Genomic DNA, 22,079 nt, shown 5'->3' on the forward strand with positions numbered 1-22,079 from the left:
CCCCTCCCCTCCCATACCTTTCCTCTGAGGTTTGACTGTCTGATTGATGCTTCTCTGTCTCTGGATTTAAGCATTACTTTAAAAGAATAATTCAGAGAGTCAAGAAAAGACAATTTTAAAGAAGTATAACTTAGGGAGAATTATTGAACCAGCTTTCAAGATGTATAAATTTATATTATTTCAGATAGTGTGGTAATGTTGTAGGGGTATACAATGGAGGAGAAGAAAACAACAACCTCATTACACAACCCATACTCTGTTCTCCAAAATGTTATAGAAAATAGAGAAACCATGAAGGGAAGCAAACAATATGGAAATTTGACATATAACAGAGGTGGCACTACAAATTCCAGTGGAATTTGTAATTAATATATTGTTAGAAAAATATTACAGTTAGTATTCATATTTTTAGTAAGACAGTAAAAAGAAATGAAGCATCGCAACATGTAAAATAATTTGATAGTAGTGACTATATCTCATTTACTTGTAAACAGACTTATGTTGGGGATAGAGACTGAACATTTTACTTACATAGGAGTGCACTATCAAAATTTTAAGACCATTGTGTCAATAAATGTATTGTGGAAACTAGTTATTCATATGGAAAATAAAATAAAATTATATTCCTGCCTCTCTACATCAAAAATAACAACACTTATAGACAGGTTAAGGACATTGATGTGAAAAACTTAAGCCTTTAGATTATTTTTTGTATATTATCTGTATGACTTCGGGGTAGAAAGGATATAAAGGGATACTATTGACATATGTGATTATATAAAAATTAGAAAAAGACATCATAAGCAAGGTAAAAAGTCAAGACATAGACTACCTGTAACTGACAAGGAATCAGTATGGAGTATATAGTAAGTTGTATGAATCACAAGAAAAAGGACAACCCAGTTGAAAATAGCTAATGAATACAAAAAACCAATTCATGGAAGAGGAAATATAAATGGCCAATAAGTAAATGAAGCAATATTTGCCCTCACCACTCACTCATCAAGGGCGCACAAATCCTATCTAATAAAAGAGTAATATGCAAATTGACCATCACTCCACCACACAAGATGGCTGCCCCCATGTGGTCAAAGATCCTGCCCCCATGTGGACACAAGATGGCCACCACAAGATGGCCAGCAGGGGAGGGCAGTTGGGAGGGTCCAGGCCTGCAAGGGAGGGCAGTTGGGGGTTATCAAGCCTGCAGGGGGGGCAGTTAGGGGTGACGAGGCCAGCAGAGGAGGGAAGTTGGGGGATGACCAGGCCTGGAGGGCAGTTGGGAGGGACCCAGGCCTGCAGGGGAGGGCAGTTAGGGGCAAACAGGCTGGCAGGGGAGCAGTTAGGCATCAATCAGGCTGTCAGGGGAGTGGTTAAGGGGTAATCAGGCTGGCAGGCAGAAGCAGTTAGGGGCAATCAGCAAGGCAGGCAGGCGAGCAGTTGGGAGCCAGCAGTCCAGATTGGCGAGGGTGCAGGCTGGGCTGGAGGACACCCCCCCCCCCCCGTGCACGAATTTCGTGCACCAGGTCTCTAGTTAAACTATAATTAGATAGCAAATTTATGACCATTAAATTAGAAAGAGTTAAAAGTCTGAAAATACCAAGCACAGGTGAGGATGCATGGTAACAAAAAATCTCATACACTGGAGGAAACAAACACTTTGGAGAGTGACTTGGTGGTTAGGAAACATTTAGTGAGGTTGAAAATACATAATATCTTAATAGACCAGAAATTCCCTTTTTAGATATACAGCCTAGAAAACTTCTCAAGCACATGCTCAAAGATTTGCAGCACATTTTATAATTATGAAAAATTAGAAATAGCCATTAAGAAAGAAAAGCACTGTGCAATGTTCATGAAATTTATCACAGAGAAGTTAAAAATGAAACTCTAGTTATATGTATATATATGAACAAATCTCAAAAACACAATGAGTGAGAAAAGCAAATTGAAAATGTATAAAACAATACCATTTATATAGCTATCCTATATAATAAAGAGCTAATATGCTAATTAGACTGAACAGCAGAACGACAGTCCAGATGAAGCTGGGGCTGCGAGGGCCGAACCCCTTGCACAAATTCCATGCATTGAGCCTCTAGTTAAAAATAATACTGTATTACCTAAAGATTCATACACATGAGTTACAAGTATGAAGATATCAAACAATAATTTAATAAAGTGATCTGTAAGGAAGAAATGAATCTTAATGGGTTCAGAAAAGAACATATTAGAAGCTTCAAAATATTTGTAATATCTTATTCTTTATAAAATATCATAACAATTTTAAAAATATAAAACATAATCTGATCTTAAAAATTAAGCAACAGAGACATCAGTGTTTATTTTAAAAAATATTTGTAGTGGGCTTAATATATTTTCTAATTAATAATGCAGCAAATTGTTATATTATGGGGAATCAAAAATAGTACCTATTATAGGGCAAATATTAAAACTTTTATATTATGTGAATGGATATTTTTGGCTTATTGAGATTTATATTAATTCAAAAAGTGCTACATATCAAACATCTTAGACAAAATTATGAGCTCTAAGGAATAATTAGTGGCTCTATTGAAGCAAGGACCCTGCTGCCAATAGTTTGCAAAATTAGTTTGAATGAAATGTGAAAACAGAAACGCAATACTTCTAAATCAATAGATCTTGATATTTGTGTCTAATGAAACTAACATATTAATATGTTAAATACTGTATAAGTAAACATTTGACTATTTCCTCTACATCCCCAGAAATTTAGGTATTCATTTTGGCCAGAACATATTTGTATGTTTTAATGGGGAAAATGGGGGTTTGCCCTATGGTCCAATTAGCCTGGGAAAGTCTCGGTTTACATCCGTTATCCCAATTTTAATTATTGATAGTATTCCATCTCATCCTGGGCAGTGTCCTGGTTGGGATGACTAATTTTATGGTCAATCCCATAAAAGGTGGTTCATTGACTGAAGTAAATTATGCAAGGGGGGAAATAGTCATAAGATTTCAGGAGAACTGGGCTTCAGGATGGCAACACGGGACCTTGGGAAAGTGATGGGAAGACAACAAAACTAAGGACAGTGTGACTGGACAGAGATAACCAACTGCTCATACCAGTATTACTGACTATTTCCCACTCTGATCTCTGGGGATGGGGCTGTTTAGGCTCTGAGTTAAACTCAGCCCTACAATGGAACCCGTTCTGCCCTTACGAGGAAGAAGAAAACTGGAGTCAATTAATACAGCTTTGCACTAACGAGGTCTTGCTGGCGACGCTGCTCTGTTGTTACTTTAGTCCACACCCCTAATGAAATCCGTCCCTTTCATCCCAGTTCTGAGTTTTCTCTGACGCTCTCTTCTTCTTATAAACTTTATTTCTTACGGTTTGTCTTGTTTCTGATTGGAACTGAGTCTCTCTTCTACATGAACCCCAGCTTATCCAAGGCTGTGTTTCATCATGTTACTCTGCTCATGTTTAATCACTTTTCCATTACAATAGTAGGATGATTAAAACAAATGCAATCACGGAATGGAAGCTACCTCAAAGAGAGAGCACCCTTCCTCACAGTGGAAAGCACTATTTCAGACCACGTCCCTTTTCCTTCTCCAAATACTCTTTCTGTGTCCTGGAAACGACGACGGATGGACTTTATATTCAAGAATGCACAGAAAGCCACAGTGCTGATTTGGCTGAGCTCCCTCCTGAATACACTGCCAGCAGGGACCCTGGTGGAGAGGATGAAGGAGGAAGAAACGGGACTCAAGGGTGGGTGGCACCAGCCCACCTCCTGTAGCTCTCCTGTCTCCCGCTGGCTTTGGAAGCCACAGGGGCCTAGGCAGCCTGGGGAGCCTCACCTGTTTGAATGGTACTGTCCTCTTCACCTCCTTCTGGCTGTCAGTTACCTCAGGCCATTCAGAGAGGGAAGAGGGGAGACTATGACGTGAGCAGAGCCCCAAATGAGCCACAGTCAGCATGGGGAGAGCCAGAGAGCCCCCCCTTCGCCAGCACAGGAGACCTATGTTGACAATGGACTCGTGTGCCTTAAACACAAAATTAGAAACACAGAGAAAAAGAAGCTCAAATCGGAAGATTGCAAGGAACACCTGAAAAAGGGAGAGCAACTTAATCCAGACAAGTTGGAAGCAGTAGAGAAATGTGCTTCAGTAGAGAAGTGCTACATAACCTAGAATTTGCCAAGGAGCTGCAGAAAACCTTTTCGGGACTTAGCCAAGATCTACTTAAAGCTCAGAAGAAGGCCCGGAGAAGGGTGCACATGCTAAAACTTAAGGCTGCAAAGAAAAAGCTTTGCACCATGAAAACACTGAAATGAAATCCTGCTTTCTAACAGCTCAATGTTGGATAAGGAGAAAGTCCTTGAATCAAATACTGGTAAATAGTCATAAAACAGGAAGGCAAGTATTATAGTGAAGGTGATTAAGAAACTATGGAGAGAGAGAGAGAGAGAGAGAGAGAGAGAGAGAGAGAGAGAGAGAGAGAGAGAGAGAGAGAATGGGAATAGGAATGAATTCCCAATGCCTCATGTGGCTGGGATAGGGTAGCATAGCTGGGTCTCATCCACTACTCAGTCAATTTGGTCAATATTCCATTTGAGATGCTAAAGTAAGTCCAGTCAAGGCAATCCAATCCAGGCTGGATCAAGGGCTTTCAACTTCCCAACCTGCAGTGACTGGAGAGATGGGAAGGTTTCTCTCTCGCTCGCTCTCTCTCTCTCTCTCTCTCTCTCGCTCTCGCTCTTTCGCTCTCTCACACACACACACTATGCTAGAACTTACCGTGGAGGATAAGTAAGAGTTGATAAGGAGTGAAGGGAGAATGGTGCAGGCAAAAGTAACACACATGCAAGGACAGGTGAACATTCTGTAGAGTTCCCAAAGGATTGGTGGGAGAAGGGCTTAGAGAAAGAGAGCAACCACTAGGTGATGAAAGGCCCCATGTCCTGAGTTAGAAATCTGGGCTTTATTCCATGGATAGTCAGCAAATGGTTTCTGAGAAAGATCACAGGTTCCATTGCACCTACAGAATAGAGTTCAAACTCCAGACCCCAGCTCTCTTCATCTCCTTTTGGTTATTAGCCCAAGATAGCTTTCAAGCTTTATATCTTGCTGTTCCCATTAAATAATTGAAAAATCATCACTGGAATGCATTTTTTTAGAGACACAGGATTTTCATTCTAAATTCCTTTCTCCTTTTCCACTTATAAACTTTCTATTCATTCTTTGAGAATCTCCTCTCTGAAGCTTTTGCCTACTCCCTCAGATGGAATTAATTTTTTCCTTTTTCTACTTGCTAGCAATGTGTGGTACTTCTCTTAAGTCACTCTTCTGTTTGATAATTATTTTATTATGGATTAGGCTGTACCACATTCAAGGGCAGCAGGAATAGAATTAAGCAGGTACTTAACATTAAAAAAAAAATTGGCACTAATGCACTCTTTTCCAGAAGGTAACACAAACCATTCATAGTACATTAGCTGTGTTTAGGTGGTATACTGAATATATATTTAAATAGTTATATTTAAACTGTGTTTTAGAAAATTTATAGCTACCACATCAAACTTGTAATTTCAGAAACATTGCTTAGGAAACAGCTAAGTGAAATAAATACTATATTAATAAAAAAAGTTTTCAGGAGTGACTCCCCTCCCCGATATTCTCTATTAACTCATCCTGCTTACCATTTTCCACAGGATCTATTATCCTTTGACATACATATTTATTGCTCCTCCTCCCCTCTGCCCCTCTACCCCGAATGTAGGCACCACAAGGGCAGGGATTTGGTCCATTTGGTTTGGTGCTATACTCCAGAACTTAAAACAGTACCTAGTAAGTATAAGGGGTCAACATACAGTTATATAAAGAGAGTAGGGAGGGGTTGATGGAGAGTGAGAGGGATGGAGATTAATGTTCTGAATTCACAGAATCAGCTTTTGTTCTGGAAGGGTCTTTAGTGTTCTCATTTTACAGACAAGGAGGCTGATGCCCAGAACAGGTTGGTGACTTACTCAAGGTCATGCAGGCAATAAATGCAGTGCCAGGACTCCAATTCATGTCACTTAATGAAAGGTTGGTGAACACCCATAACATACATATACATATACATATATATATATATATATATATATTATTGATTTTTTTCACAGAGAGTGGAAGGGAGAGGGATAGAGACATAGAATCATCCATAATGAGAGATGAACATCTTTGATCCGCTGCTTCCCGCATGCCCCTCACAGGGGATCAAGCCCACAACCTGGGCACATGCCCTGACCGGAAATCGAACCAGTAGCCTCTTGGTTCCTGGCTTAATGCTCAAGCTCTGAGCCACACCAGCTGGGCCATAACGTATATTTATAAGCAACATAGACAAATGGAGGTTTATTACCTCTCATAACAGACCTTATATGCTGGGAATCTATACAGTGAATGAGATAGTATTGGTTGCTTCATTCAGACAACAATGATCAAGATAGAAAAAGCAAAGCAAGAACCAAGATGAATGAGGAAATTGAATTTCCTGGCCCACAGGTGAACAGGGTAAATATCAGCGTACTGCCGATGACAACATCAACATTACCTCCGAGGACCATGCCGGCCTGACAGCACTTCCTAAGGCGACATGCTGGGCAGTTTTTCCTGCGGATTTTATCAACGATGCAGTCGTTTCTTCCAGCACACAAGTAATTATGCTGTCCTAAAACAGAAGAGGTAAAATTATTTACAATGTCCGAAGAGCCATGGGAACTTCCTGCCATGACAACTGGAAAGGAAGGTAAGTGCACATCAGCAAGTGCATGGCCATCTCAGCCAGCCTCCTGCTTCGCAGAACGGAACATGGGTAATGCTCCAGGCCTGCTCAGGACGTTACCTGTGCCTCCAGGAGCCTCACTGAGGTGAACACAGCTTAGAAATACATTCCATGGCTCTTTAAAAATATTTTGTTCAAGATTTGTGTATCTTATCAATGGTGCCATCATCAGAATGTCCTTAGACCTTTCTGGCATTTCAAGTTGCTGATAAGCATTAGTTATATAAAACAGTCAAACTCTAGTGAACTCCCCACCCCTTTTTTTTTTCTAAAATCTAAACATTCAAGAAAACAGATTCAGACTAAAACATTAAATAAGTCTTTAGACTAACTTTGTATAAATCTATGTTTAATTCTATTGAAAAATCCTGGAGCTAGCTCACTTTTAAAGGGTCTAATGATTATGAATAGCATTGTAAAGAATGTCACTAATTGTAATGACTTGGTCACCTGGTTTATTTTGGCCAAAATTTAGAAAACAAGATGAATAGAAATAATGATAAAGGGAGGACAATTTAAAACAATGAGAAGTACTCAATGAAGGAGAGGACAGAAGAAATATGGATATGTGACCCTGGGATCATTTTATGTCAGGGAAACTATTTTAACCTCCAAAAGGTCCACAATATGAATTTAATATCCAACAATGATGAGTTTCTAAATAAAAAACATGTGTTCTGTTTAATGAGGCATGGAACAATCTAATTTAGATTGAACAAAAATGAAAAAAAAAAACTTGTTAGCTTAGACATTTAAATATTAACTAAGTGGAAAATTTACTTCTTTGGCACTCCTTATTTTCTGACAAATTCCTATAAAACAGACAATAAATTAGGAACAATTTATTATTCCTAATAAATACTTGATTAGTATTTCAACATCATCAGCTTACTTAGACTTCTTAAATGTGAAAAATAATTTTTAATATTAAGGGATTTTCCTATAGTGTTTTATATTAGTTGACATTAAAATCAGATTCACTCTTCTGGCCGAAGTTTGTACTAAAGGAACACAGAGGTACCTTAAATGTGTGCTTAGTCAAGAGAGGGACAGGATATGCTCAAATGGCAAAATGCAAAAAGGCCAGGTCTATGAGACAGCCAATGACAAAGTGGTTCTCGATATGGGTGTTTTTGGCAAAGAATAAGTGGTCTTTTCTTAAAAAGATATTCTTCCACAACATTATGTTCACATACTACACACATACTATTTTATTCTCTTTATTAGGAATCCTGAGCTGTGCTGAGAGACTAAAGAGGCTGACAACTCCAGAATTACAAATTTTTAAGGGAACGGACAGACAGAAGCAGTTTTGGGCAACAGCAAGATGGCACATCTCCGCACTGAAAAGCCCATAGGGCTTGTTATAAAGAGCCAAGTGGCATGTGCTAACACAGGTGGTTTGAGCCACTTATTACGCACTTAGTAAGAGCTGAATAAATCAAGGACTTAATGGCCTCACTTACAAATGCAAGAATAATCCCTTTAGGTGATACAGACCCACCCCTTCCAGGGAGAACTGGCAGTCGGCTTGCTTTATAAAATGGCTTGGGTCATGTTAAGTACCAAGAATTCTTTCTCTCTTCCTTCCTCCCTCCCTTCCTCCCTCCCTCCCTCCCTCCCTCCCTCCCTCCCTCCTTTCTTTCCTCCCTCCCTCCCTCCCTCCCTCCCTCCCTCCCTCCCTCCCTCCCTCCCTCCCTCTCTCTCATTCTTTCTTTCTTTCTTTCTTTTCTTTTTCTTTTCTTTCTCTCTCTCTCTTTCTTTTTCCCTCCCTTCCTCCCTCCTTCTTTCTTTCCGTCTTTCATCTATATCTATCTATCTAGCTAACTATAAATTATTCATCTAAACAGGTTTCTCGAGAGAACAGAAAATAGGAAACAAGATTTTCCATCATATATAAAGAACAAACTTAAACAAACAGTGCTCATGGGTGTAATTACTGTTTGAAAGCATGCTGCCGTATTCTCTGCTCCTAGGTCACAAATACCTGAAAAAGAGCCTGAAATCTCGACAGCTGGAAGGCTGCAGACTTGTCTCCTTTCTGCTTCTTAAATGATTTATAACAGTACCTCCTTCTTCAATGCCTCGGAGAAAGAGTGCACCTTTACCAGGGCTCTCAGTTTCTGTACTTGAAACCATTCCTTCCTGCCTGCTTTCAAATCTTCCCCACCAATTCCCCCCTTTCTCTTCTAAAATATTTAGTCTCCCCTGTCCAGTGATGTCCTCAAGTTTTTCATTCCAAAAATTCCAGCATCGAGAGAGAGACAGTGAGAGACAGAGAAAGGAGTTCTGTCTCATTCTGAATTCTCCCTGACTCTATCCCTCTCTTTGCCATCTAAGGTGTTGAGAAAGTAATCTTCATTTGACTTTCTAATTTCCCAACTTCTTTACTCCTCAGCATACTGTTATTTGGTTTATAAAGTGGCCACTCTTCACTGTCCTTATAACGTGGCTTAACATCATCAGAGATTTCTTCATTCCTAAATACTGTGGATTTTTTCTTGACATTCCGTATAACTTGCCACTGGCAGTTTCTCTCCCCACCTGCCCCCTTCCTTTTTGGGGAGAGGGGAGGGGAGGGCATGACTCTTATGACTCTTCATCTATCTTTCCAACAGTCCCTTCTAAGTTCCCTCTGCCAATCCCTCTTCCTTTGCCTCCCCTTTATATGTTGTACTCCACTCTATACACTAGGTGGGTAGTTTCATCATCGTCTCATGGCTCTAAAGTCTCATCCTGAGCTCTGACCATCTCTCTGCAGGTAGCTCAAATTCAGTATACACAAAAAAGAATGTAGCAATTATCTGGTTACATTTTTTTATTTAATAAATTGTATTAGAAACATTTTGTAGCCAATTAAGGAAATTCAAAACAGAAAATTATCTACAATCTCATTAGCATGCCAATATTTTCATTTTCATGTTTCCTTCCAACCAATCTGTACAGGGTACATAATATCTATTTTTTAATATTTGTTAAGTGAATGTATAATTTCACAAAATCCCATTCATTCAACAAGTATTTATTGTTTGTCAAATATGTCCCAACACTGTTTTTTTTAAATAATCCCTTCTATCTTCTTGAAATGCCATTATAATTGTTGATACTGTCTACTGAAAATGATCAGAAGTAAAGAATACCATAGCAGCAATAAATGCTGCATCCAGATTGTCGTATCTAATATTTTCATCTAAAAGGAGCCAGGGTGTATGGTAACTGGGAACATGAGCCCCTTCCCGTGCCCAACTCCCCCTTCACCCTGTGGAAATATAGTGAAGGCCACCTGTAAGCGGACTGTGAGACCTCTGCAGCAACTGGGCCTAAGAAAGGCCAAAGAGGAACTGCTTCTAGAGGTGAACCTGGATTGTAAATGGCCAGTGTTTTGATCGCACATAGCTTGCTCATGAGCGGTCTGCCTCCCACCCCTCTGCTGGCCCTGCTTTACTGTTTTCTGTACTCTAAAACCTTGTCTTGGGAAAGTCTGGCTGGCAGCAAAATAGCATTGGCCAGCGGCCCCTAGTGTCGCCCATCCGCAGGCCAGATGAGACTTAGCGGGACAACTTCACTGATAGCAGCCAGTGCAGCATTAAACTTCACTGGTCGGCCACCACCAGATGGCACCTAAATCCTAATCCTGAGGTTTTCTGGGACCTCAGCACTTTGCATAACACAGGGCTTCTTGGGGACATGGCTGGGACTGGAAATGGACAAGTTGAGCTTGGGTTACTTTGTTGTGATATAATTTGGTGTTATTGAGAGCTAATAAAATTGTCTGAGACACACTGACCAAAGATAAGACAATTTGAACATTAAAAATAATTTAGTTTAAGTGATTAAAACACATTGAGTATATAAAAAGCCATGAGTACATATAATATGTAAGAAAAAAAAGGAAAGAAAGAAACAAAATGAATTCACTAGAAACTACTGGAGGCTGCTAAGGCACAAACTCATTACTTTAAAAATTGATAAATAAAGGGATATAATTAAACATCTAATAAGCCTTCCAGCAAAAATTACATTTTAAGATTACCAAATTACTTTTGGAAGAGAGAAAGAACTATTAAAAAAAAGATTTATAGCCAATAAAATTAGAAGGAATAATAGTAGAAAATCATCCTTTTGCAATGAAATGAAATGACCTCCACTTGTCAAATCTGAAAAGACAATTAAAGTACTCCTCCATTTTCCAAATAGACATCTGTTGAATGTCTTTTGGTTGAAGCATTTTCTTCATATGCTTCAACCAAAACAAACTATTGCAAAAGATGAATGTAGACGAAGGTATGAGACACAGCTGCATTCTATTAAGGCAGACATTAAATGACCTGTAAAAATGTAAAACATGTCACTCTTGTCATTACATTTTTTGGTTTGAAAAATTAACATCTAATAAGTTTGCTTGTTTTAAATGAGTTAATAAAAGATTTCAAAAATTATGTTTTAATTTCTCATATGATAAATATTGATCTATATAATCCAAATAACAACTCATTAGGATCCTAATAATTTTTAAGCATATAAAGGGTACATGAAACCAGATGTTTTAGAACTATTAGCGTGTGTAAGATTCTTGTCAAAATGTTTAAAGTCAGACATCCAGATTGTGGAGAATGTCTACATAACAACTGACCTAAACTCCTCATAAAAATGTCAATATCAAAAGACAAAAAATGGTGAGAGGTCTTGTTAGATTAAAGAAGACTAAAAACCAAATGAAATACATAGTTCTTGATTGGCTCCAGCATGAAAAAATAACCTATACAAGATATTTTGGGAACAATTGGGTAAATTTGAATTCTGGCTATAATAATAGATAAAATTATTATATCAATGTTCAATTTGGGGGTATGATGATATATTGTGATTATATTACGGAATGTTCTTGACTTTAGGAGATGCATTTTGAGACCTTGAGAGGTGAAATTTGATGTCTACAATTTTCACAGTTAAATATAGATACTCATCTTACTATTTATTCAAATTTTGTGCATGTTTTCTAGAAGCCAAAGTATTCTAAAGACAGAATAACATAAAGGTTTGGACCAGTTTCACTCAAATTCTAGTTCCATCACTAACTCAACCTTGAGAAAATTAAGTCTTAGTTTATCCACCTATAAAATGGGAATAAAGATAAACACTATAGTATAATTAAATGAGTCTAAATTAGATAAAATATTCAGCACACTGAATATGGTAAAAACAATCCTCTCTAATAAAATGGTAATATGCAAATTAACCATCACTCCGATACATAAGCCACGCCCACCAGCCAAGCCACGCCCACCAGCCAATCAGGGCGAGTATGCAAATTAACCCCAATCCAAGATGGCTACAGCCACAGAGAGCAAGGTTTCCCAGGTAACAGAGCAAGCCAAGCTTTCCATAGCCGTTGCAGGCCTAAGCCTCCACTCAAGCTACAAAGTTTCAATTATAGAAGGTAAACAAATTCAAACAAATGGCGGCAGAATGGAGCTTGAGAGAGCAGGCCAGGGTTGCCGGCGGCAACAGGGGAAGCAAAGCTTTCCGCACACCCTGGCAGGGCTCACCCGCTTAAGTCTACAAAATTTCAATTGTAGAAGGTGAATTAACTGCCACAGAAATGGCTGCCGCCCCAGAAATGGCTGCCGCCCCAGGCTACAAAGTTTCAATTGTAGAAGGAAAATAAATTCCAGATACCAGGGCCTCCCCTTGGGTTGCCAGGGGGCGTGGCCGGCCTGCAAATCACCACAAGCCCCTCGCTCAGGCCACCCCACACCCCAAGGGAACCCCCACCCTGATCAGGGACACCCTTCAGGGCAAACCAGCTGGCCCCCACCCATGCACCAGGCCTCTATCCTATCTAATAAAAGATTAATATACAGATTGATCATCACTGCAACACACAATATAGCTGCCCCCATGTGGTCAAAGATCCTGCCCCCATGTGGACACAAGATGGCCACCACAAGATGGCCAGCAGGAGAGGGCAGTTGTGAGGGACCAGGCCTGCAAGGGAGGGCAGTTGAGAGGGACCAGGCTTGCAAGGGAGGACAGTTGGAGGTGATCAACCCTGCAGGAGAGGGCAGTTAGGGGTGACCAGGCTGGCAGAGGAGGGAAGTTGGGGGCAAACAGGCTGGCAGGGGAGCAGTTAAGCATCAACCAGGCTGGCAGCGGAGTGGTTAGGGGGTGATCAGGCTGGCAGGCAGAAGCGATTAGGGGCAATCAGGAAGGCAGGCAGGCAAGCAGTTGGGAGCCAGCATTCCTGGATTGTGAGAGGGATGTCCGACTGCCCGTTTAGGCCCCACCAGGATTGGGCTTAAACAGGCAGTCGGACATCCCTCCAGGAGTCCCAGATTGGAGAGGGTACAGGCTGGGCTGAGGGACAACCGCCCGCCGTGCACGAATTTCGTGCACCGGGCTTCTAGTAAATCATAGCTTGAAATTGTCATCAATTTGCCCGTTTTCTTTCATTGTGTGGTAACTCCTTAAATCTGAATTCTACATAACTGATTTTATGTTCTACTCTTTATGGTTTCCCATATAGATTTTAACTCTGCTACTGCATTTTTTGGATCTTATTTTAGTATTTTCTCATCTCATCCACCTACATTTTCATCTCATCTAGATGTTTCCTATGACATTCTTGTTTCTCAGACACTGTCATCTTTTGTTTTCATACCTCAAAGTAGATTATTACCCAAAGTTTTCTTTTGTTTCTTTTAGAAAATCAAATTTAAGTATAATTTTCCCTAAAATCACATCTACATATTACTGACAGAGTTGTTAAATCAAACAACTGTACAATATCTAGGGGTGGGGTGGGGCTATCTATGTTAAATGAGAGACTGGCAGTTTGGTATGTTTCCAGACATTCACCAAAGCCAGAACTTAGAATGAGCTGAGTGGGTGTGGAGTGTCAGAAAATGGAATGAGAGAGTTAAGAGCTGATTTTCAAGACCCTGAGAGGTGGCCTGGATTGTCTGAGAAAACTAGTAAGGTTAGAGCTGACGGAGCCAGGGAGAATAGTAGTGGAAAGGAAGTTCAGAGAGTAACAGGGCTCAGGTCCTGAAAGGGCCTGGGAGACCACTGTGAACACTGATTTTTCTCTGAAAGAAACACAGTGCCATTGCAGAGTTTTGAGCAGAGATGTGAGATGATCTGGCATATACTTTAACACTCATCACTTTGGCTTCTAGGTTGAGTATAGACTCTAATAGGGCAAAGGTGGAAATGAGACCCGTTAAGAGGCTGTTGCAGTAAATCCAAAGGAGAATAATTGTGGTTTGAATCAAAGTGGTCAGCGGAGGTGGTGAATAAGCGGTCAGATTCTGGATATATTCCAAAAGAGGAACCAAGTAGTTTGTAGAATCATACCATGTGACATTCCAATATTTAATTCTTCTTTTAAGTCCTCCTCAAAGTTACTATTCAAAATTATTTCCTCTTCTTTCTTCCTTTCACCTCTGTTGAATTTAACTTCTTTTTGACTGTGGAGCAGTTTCTCGTCTATCCTTCCTAAAGCTAGTCCTACTGCTGTCTTTATAGACAAAACAATGCTCTGGAGATCTCTTCTGAACTCTCTCCTAATTATTTACATATCTTTTAAGTTGTAAAACACCAAATTGTATGCAGCATCTAACTAGTTACACCTATATTTCCAATTATATATTTAGCTAACGAGTAGGCATTTAAGGGAGATAAGGAACTGCATACAAAAATTAAAAAACCCATACCACTATTTGACCTTAAGAAAATTTCACATACTACTGAGTAAGGAGGCATGTAAGACATCTGTATGAAACATGAAAATATTACAAAATTATGTCAATAACATTATTTAAATCACTGTGCTACTCTGAAGCAAGATTATGACGTTTTACACATATGTAAATGTTCCCCCCTCATATTTATGCAATTTAGTTTTTCTTTTGAGTATAGCAATCTGCCCTGAAGTCGAGAGGAGGAAACTGGACCCTGTGCATGTGGGGAGAAGGCTGGCCTTGAAGAGGAGCCCGGATCTCTAGAAACAGGAGGAAAAGTCAAGATGGGTCATCTGCCACATGAGAACATGTGGTGGTAGCAGTGTCATGAAGTTTTCTCAGAAAATTAGGAAGGAAAATGATCAGCTGGAAGTGGGGGTGGGCGAGCACGGGAAGGCTGAGAAGGAGGAGAAGATGGGAGATAGTCATCCAGAAGCCATGGACAATGAATGAGGGGCCTGTCTGCAGCACAGATTACTTAGTCACCATAATTGTTTTTCAGTTCCACCTTTCCCCCCGAAATTCAGCTAGCAATTTTCAGCCCTCCTTGATGTAAATCAGCTTTTATTACAAATAAATAGGACAAAGAGACACCGGATAATAAATAAGGTGCAATGTAATGAGTAAGACTTTTACTTAGGAACCCTCAAAGGAGGGTTTTTTTTTTACTTAGGAACCCTCAAAGGAGGCTTCGAAACACTTTTCCTTAGGTTAAGTGAAATCTGTGAATGACTAAATTGGGTACCACATGACCTTACACATTGCTGAAAAAATTCTAGAGGTTTGCCTTCAGGTTCTAAGTACCAAGTTTTTAAAAGTGTTTACAATAATGGTTTCATATAATTATTAGCCAATATCTTTAGCAAAACATATTCTTAGAGCAAGGCTCATCTTTTATGATAATGAATATAAATCCATATTTCAAAATGACCTTGATAATTTCTAATTTTTTCCATTTCCTGATGATCTGATTACCTTGTTTAGAGCTCTCCATCTGGCTAATGAGTAACTATTACTAGAGACAGGAGATATTTCCGCTCTTCTATTTTTTTCTTGCTTACTATGCTTAATTTAATTGATATTATCTTCAACCTGAGGTTCTTTTCGGATCCAGATAACCTGCAGTACTTGGCCACATATAAGGGAGGACTTTGTGCTCATCAGTGTCTCTGTGCTATGGAACCTGGCCACTGCCATTAGGAGGCCTTGCACTCCATAAGCAATATATGCCCTGATGCATTGGGAAACTGTTCTAGGACAGATATCATTGATATCAATGATTCGTTCCTTACTTTTGAATAAAAATAAATGTAAACACCACCTTCTTCATTTCCCCAAAGCAACAATAACGCAAGCTGCTTATGTGAAGTGAAAATTCACTTAAGGCCCTAACCTGTTTGGCTCAGTGGACAGAGCGTCGGCCTGAGGACTGAAAGGTCCCGGGTTCGATTCCAGTCAATGGCATGTACCTTGGTTGCTGGCACATCCCCAATAGGAGGTGTGAAGCAAGCAGCTGGTCGACGTTTCTCTCTCATTGATGTTTCTAACTCTCTATCCCTCTCTCTTCCTCTCTGTAAAAAAATCAATAAAATATATTTTTTTAAAAAGAAAAAAAAGAATCCTAGCCCAGGGCTCATTTTTCAAAAAAAAAAAAAAAAAAAGGAAAATTCACTTAAGGTTTGGGAGTAGCTGGAGGTAATGAAAACATAAGGCAGTAAAATAATTCCAAAGTTGCTGTCAGACGTCACCATTCCTAGAGATTTACCAATTCAGTCCCTGCAATAGGGAATTTCTCACAGGAATTTATTTCCCCTGGAGCCTTTGCCCCTTACTTTGTCCTTAGACTGTCTATGTCCTACTCTGCCTCAGCTGACAACCCTGTTTTATGTTACAATTGTACACACAGAGGTTCAGTTCTTCATACTTACTTACACCCTCCCACAACCCGTAGTGGGCTCTGGACTGAGTGTGGATAAAGGAACATTCACTGAAATGCTCTGCTTAACAGAAGATCAGCCATTGTGGTCTCCACTGTTAACAACACAAACACTGCCACAGACTAAAATTATAAGGGTTTTAAAATTTTAATATTTTTAATCTAATGTTATACGAGATTCATACTTTTCCCCTCCACCCTCCAGTAAATAAACTCCAGAGTTGACTGCTCCCAAGTCTATGCTTCCAATATGTAGTTCATTCCTTCTATGAATATTAATAGACTGTATTTTAATATTGTGCTTACATTTCTTTCTCCATAAGTTATTCTTTTGACTTATTCACCTGACTTCTTCATTTCTGAGTCCTAATATTTAACACAAATCCTTGGATAAAGAATTCACTGAATATAAGTTTTTGGTTTTATTTTATGAATAAATAAATGAACAAATGAACAAGTGGACTAACAGACCAGAACTTCTCCCAGAAATTTTATTGTGCATGAAAGATTATATTATTTCAATATCCTCGTGAGTACATTAGGTAGACTATAATATATATAACTTAAAATTAAACTACATCTCATAAGCCATGGGTCAGCTCTACAGGTGTTCTCTCTGACTCATGAAATTGTTCAAATCCATGTTGTGTGGTGCTCTAGGAATAATCCTCTCTAAATACTACTTTCAACATCAATCCTGTTGATTAAATAGTGGTAAAATAATCATGTGCTTCCTACTTTTTAGGTCAAAGAAGTAGAAAATACACTATCTACATTCGCCTCCCCCCAACATTTGTTTGTGGCACTTTCATTACCCTACACAACTTGGTTTGATCTACCCACTGAACCCATTTCTCTAGGCTACCACCCGGGCTCATTTCCTTAGTGTGCTGTCCCCATACTGGTCTCATTATCTCCTAGTTTCCCTGCCTTAATCCTCCCTCTACACTACTGATATATTAATTTTCCTAAAGTACATATTAAATATGTCATCAAAGTGCTCAAAATCTTTAGGAGCTTCTCACTCTTTTCTCAGTTAATTGCTAAACACCACATTGTGTCATTTCACATTTTTTTCCAACATTCTGTTTAATAATAATTCTCACTATTCCTTTATAGCAAGGGTAGCTTTTTATTGGAAGAAGGTGTTACTGACCTCTTTGAAAACCTTATGAGAGTGATCACCCCAGAAAAAAACACACAAAAATTTCATATACAATTTCAAGGGCTTCTCAGATCCCTGACCACACTCCATGCTTTAGCTAAATTGTATTTCAGCTCATTCCATACTTTTTGTTTATAACAGCCATTATTACAACTCTTGCTAGTAAAATCATCGCCTCATTGTCAGCAGTCCGTTTAACATGCTACTTTCCCACAAAAACCATTTTTTTGGCCTCCTTAATTAAATATGATCTTTCTTTCCCTCAAAATCCAAACCACATTCAGTTTACATTACCTATGTTATATTTACTTATGGGGCTGTATTATTTCCCTGATAAAATTTAAAAGTCTATGATATTAGGTGTTATGGCTTTATTTATCTTTTGTAGCCCTCTGCAGAACCCAGCATGCTAGTAAAAACAAATGACAATAACTGTTTAATAAACATTTATTGTAGTTTTTTGGGCTGCTACATTGCAAAACTCCAGCAGACACCATGTTCAACACAGTCTATGAACTTATTTCTTCATACATGTCCAAAATTTCTTAACTAAAATCTTTTGGACCAGATATTTTTCAGAATTCAGAATTGTTTAGATTTCAGAAAGATGATACAAAACAAACTGCACAATGCAATACATTATTATTTATGTAGCCAAGTATGTGATTATTTGCAAGGCCTATAAAATGTGAGTTCCGGTCAGTTTCTGCTGCCAAATGAATTCAGGTCAGGTATTACTGACAAGTGTCTACAACAAAATTATTGTTTGTAGGGCTTGTGGGATATTGAGATTACGAATAAGACACTGTGGGCTTCTGTCAGTTCTGGGGTCCATCTAGTCAGGCTGGATACCTTGACTTATGATGCAAGATAACCTCAAGTTTTTACCTTAAGTGTCTTTCTTTGTTGGTCTCTCTCAACTTCTGAGGGTACCTGAAGGACAAAAGTGGTGTACAATACTGCACAGCACTAGGGAGCAGAGGCTAGCTCAGACCATGCGAGCTAGTACAGAGGGATCTCAGGCACCAAGATGATGAGGAATAGTAGCCTCCTTTGGAAATTCTTGCTTAAAGAACAAAGCATATTATTATATTACATCCCAAGAGTTGGTGTATTTTCTTTTTCAGATCGTTCCCTACACATAGTCATAGCAAATGGGTAATATTATTATTACCCAAAATTACATCACTGCTTGCTTTTCTACAAAATCGCATATTTTAGCTACCTTTTCACATCTGGAATATAGATAGCTAGCTCACCCTTTCTAATGATACAGATCATTTCATTGCAAGGATTCAATATCAAATTTTATTAATCTCCTATTAACAGACATATGGGCTGTTTTTGATTTCTCATTATTGCAAATACTGTGGTAATAAACATCCACCTAGAGGTATTTCTATACATTACTAGTTTTTAAAGAACCAGTTTCTAGAAAAACTTGTTGGGTCAAAATAATGAATAGTGCCAATAGATAATACCAAATTGCCCTCAGACACTCAATTAGTCATTTATTTATTTTATGAGTCTGATTGCTAGAATGCCCATTATTATTTTAATTATAATAGTGAGTTGAACATTTTTCACATTTCTACAAACCATATTATCTTCATATCTTTTGTTCATTTTTCTTTTTGGCTGTTTGTGGTTTATTAGAATATTTTTTATTTTAGTAATAACATTCTTTTGTTTTTATACATATGTTCCAAATAGTTTCCCAATTTGTCTTTTGATTTTCAATTTTTTTGACTTATAGAAGTTTGAAATTTATTTTTGTAGCAAAATTGAACAAATTTAATTTTGAATTTTGGATTTCATCTCAATATTAAAAAGTTTCACTACTCTAAGATTATCCTATGTAATAAAGAGGGAATATGCTAATTGGTCCTAATGGTGTCCACGCACAGGAGCTGGGGGGCGGGATGGGGGCGGGAACTTGCGCCACCAGGACAGTGAGGCTGCCTCCAGGGGCAGCCCCCCAGCGGAGCGCATGCAGGCCCTCAGCGCTGCCCAGATCGGGGCATCAGAACGGGGGCAGGGCCTCAGTGGAGAGCTCTCAGCACTCCTGCGCTGGGGTCTCAAGGTGCAGAGAAGAAGGGAGAGCACATAGGCAGTTAGGGGGTTTAGGCCAGGAGGGGAGTGCAGATAGGCAGTTAGGGGGTTTAGGCCAGGAGGGGAGTGCAGATAGGCAGTTAGGGGCTCAGACAAGGAGGGGAGGCTGGCAGGTGAGCACTTAGGAGCCAGTGGTTCTGGATTGCAAGAGGGATCCCAGATTGGAGAGGGTGCAGGCCAGGCTGAGGGACTCAGGATCCCTCCCCCCACCCCCCCCCACCCCGCCCTGTGCATGAATTTCATGCCCCGTCAGGGCAATCGATCACCGGTTGTGGGCTCGATCCCTAGTGGGGCCGTGCAGGAGGCAGTCAATCAGTGATTCTCTCTCATCATTGATGTTTCTATCTCTCGCTCTCCTTCTCCCTTCTTCTCTGAAATCAATAAAAAACATATTAAAAATTTTTAAAAAGAATGTTTAAAAACACACATCAGGCTTCAAGTCATTGTTCCATAAAAATAAGATAAAAAATGAAACACAGCCGAAACCGGTTTGGCTCAGTGGATAGAGCTTTGGCCTGCGGACTGAAGGGTCCCGGGTTCGATTCCAGTCAAGGGCACATACCTTGGTTGCAGGCACATCCCCAGTGGGGGGCGTGCAGGAGGCAGCTGATCGATGTTTCTCTCTCATCAATGTTTCTAACTCTCTATCTCTCTCCCTCTCTGTAAAAAATCAATGAAATATATATAAAAAAATGAAACACAAAGTATAATATGTGATACTATTTATGTACTAATACATCCAAAACAACACATTTCACAATGCGCACACCCATATGCATGCTCATGCACAACAAACTGAGATAGACGTATAGAGGAATGGTAGAGAAGTCAACAGATTAGAAGTAATGATCAAAGACTAAGTCTTTGGTAATATTTTAATTTTTAAAAGGAGAATGTATTGTGTGTTAATTGAGTAATTAAAGTACAACAATTCAAAGGCTGGGGTTAGCATTAGCATGTATGCTTTGACACTAATGCTTCCCCCTCAGGTTCTTACAATGGTAGATCATGCAGTTCTGAAGGAGCATTAATAATGGGGGAGCCCTACATAACCAAATATTGAGCAGATTACACCAAATGCTATCTTTCTCACCATTTCTTTTTTCAGCAAAGTGAAGGTTTATTTTATTAAGTCATAATGCAAAATTGTGTTTAAAACCTGCTTACTACTTATACTAAATATTAAACTGAGAGACCTGAAGCTTGACAATAAATTATCGAATTTATTATTTATTAATAACTAGAGGCCCGATGCATGAAGATTCGTGCAAGAATGGGCCTTCCTTCCCCTGGCTGCCGGCACCGCCTTCACTCCGGCCAGAGCCAACTTTTCGCTCCTGCCTGGAGCTGCCTTTCCGCCTTTCCATGCTGCCCAGAGGCCCGGAGCGGCTGGGGTGGTGCAGAACGCTTGCGTTGTCACCATGGTGACGACGCAAGCGTCCCACCCTGCCCCCCGCCGCTCGGCGCCTGCGTATGCAAATTAACCCACCATCTTTGTTGGGTTAACTTGCATACTCACTCCTGATTGGCTTGTGGGCGTCGCAAAGGTATGGTCAATTAGTATGTTACTCTTTTATTAGTGTAGATGTTTATGACTTTTTTATAGAGTTTAAAAGTGAAGGCCAGTGAATTACTACATGTTTATTTTTAAGATAACAGGAAACTGCTTATAGGGTAGACTCCATTGGAGAGAAAATTAAATAAGATTATTGGCAAAATATCTTCTCAAGGGCCCAAATATTAATCACAGAAATCATGGTGGAAGGAATTGTTGGGTAATTTTGTAGACTACAAAAGATGGAAAAAGCCTTTTAGAGTTCTAAATACAGAAAAAATAATTCCCAAATTTGTCAGTGGAAATCTGAATGTTCAAACAGAGCATACTTCCAAGCAAGGAAATTTAAAGAGGGATAAACATAATGATAAAGGGGTCCATTCTCCAAGAAGAACAAATAATCCTTAATATGTATGTGTCTAAGAACAGAGCATTGGAATTTTGTGAGGCAAAATCTTATAGAACTTCGAGGAGCAATAGATCAATCCCCTATTATAGTAAGAGATCTCAACATCTCTGCATCAGAAATGGACAGGTCTACCAGGCAGAAAATCAGTAAGAACTAGTTAAACTCAAAAACACCATCAATCAACTGGATATAATTGACATCTTTATACTACTTCATCAAACAGCAGCTCAATATACATTCTTCTCAAGCTCATATGCAATATTCACCAAGAAAGACCACATTGTAGACCACAGAACATACTAAACATATTTAAAAAATAAAAATCAATGTCTGCTCTCAGACTATA

General features: G+C 39.3%; 1 protein-coding gene across 2 annotated transcripts in view; it reads right to left on the reverse strand.

The window, feature by feature from the left end:
- PGR (progesterone receptor) overlaps window positions 1–22,079 on the reverse strand; it is a 75,286-nt gene that overhangs the window by 39,529 nt on the left and 13,678 nt on the right. For both annotated transcript variants that reach the window (XM_079788944.1, XM_079788943.1), the window contains exon 3: window positions 6,584–6,700. In XM_079788944.1, the coding sequence (XP_079645070.1) occupies window positions 6,584–6,700 (117 nt within the window). The remainder of the gene's footprint in view (window positions 1–6,583; window positions 6,701–22,079) is intronic.

This window comes from Cnephaeus nilssonii (genome assembly GCF_951640355.1).
Source record: "Cnephaeus nilssonii genome assembly, chromosome: 13".
Lineage (NCBI taxonomy): Eukaryota > Metazoa > Chordata > Mammalia > Chiroptera > Vespertilionidae > Cnephaeus > Cnephaeus nilssonii.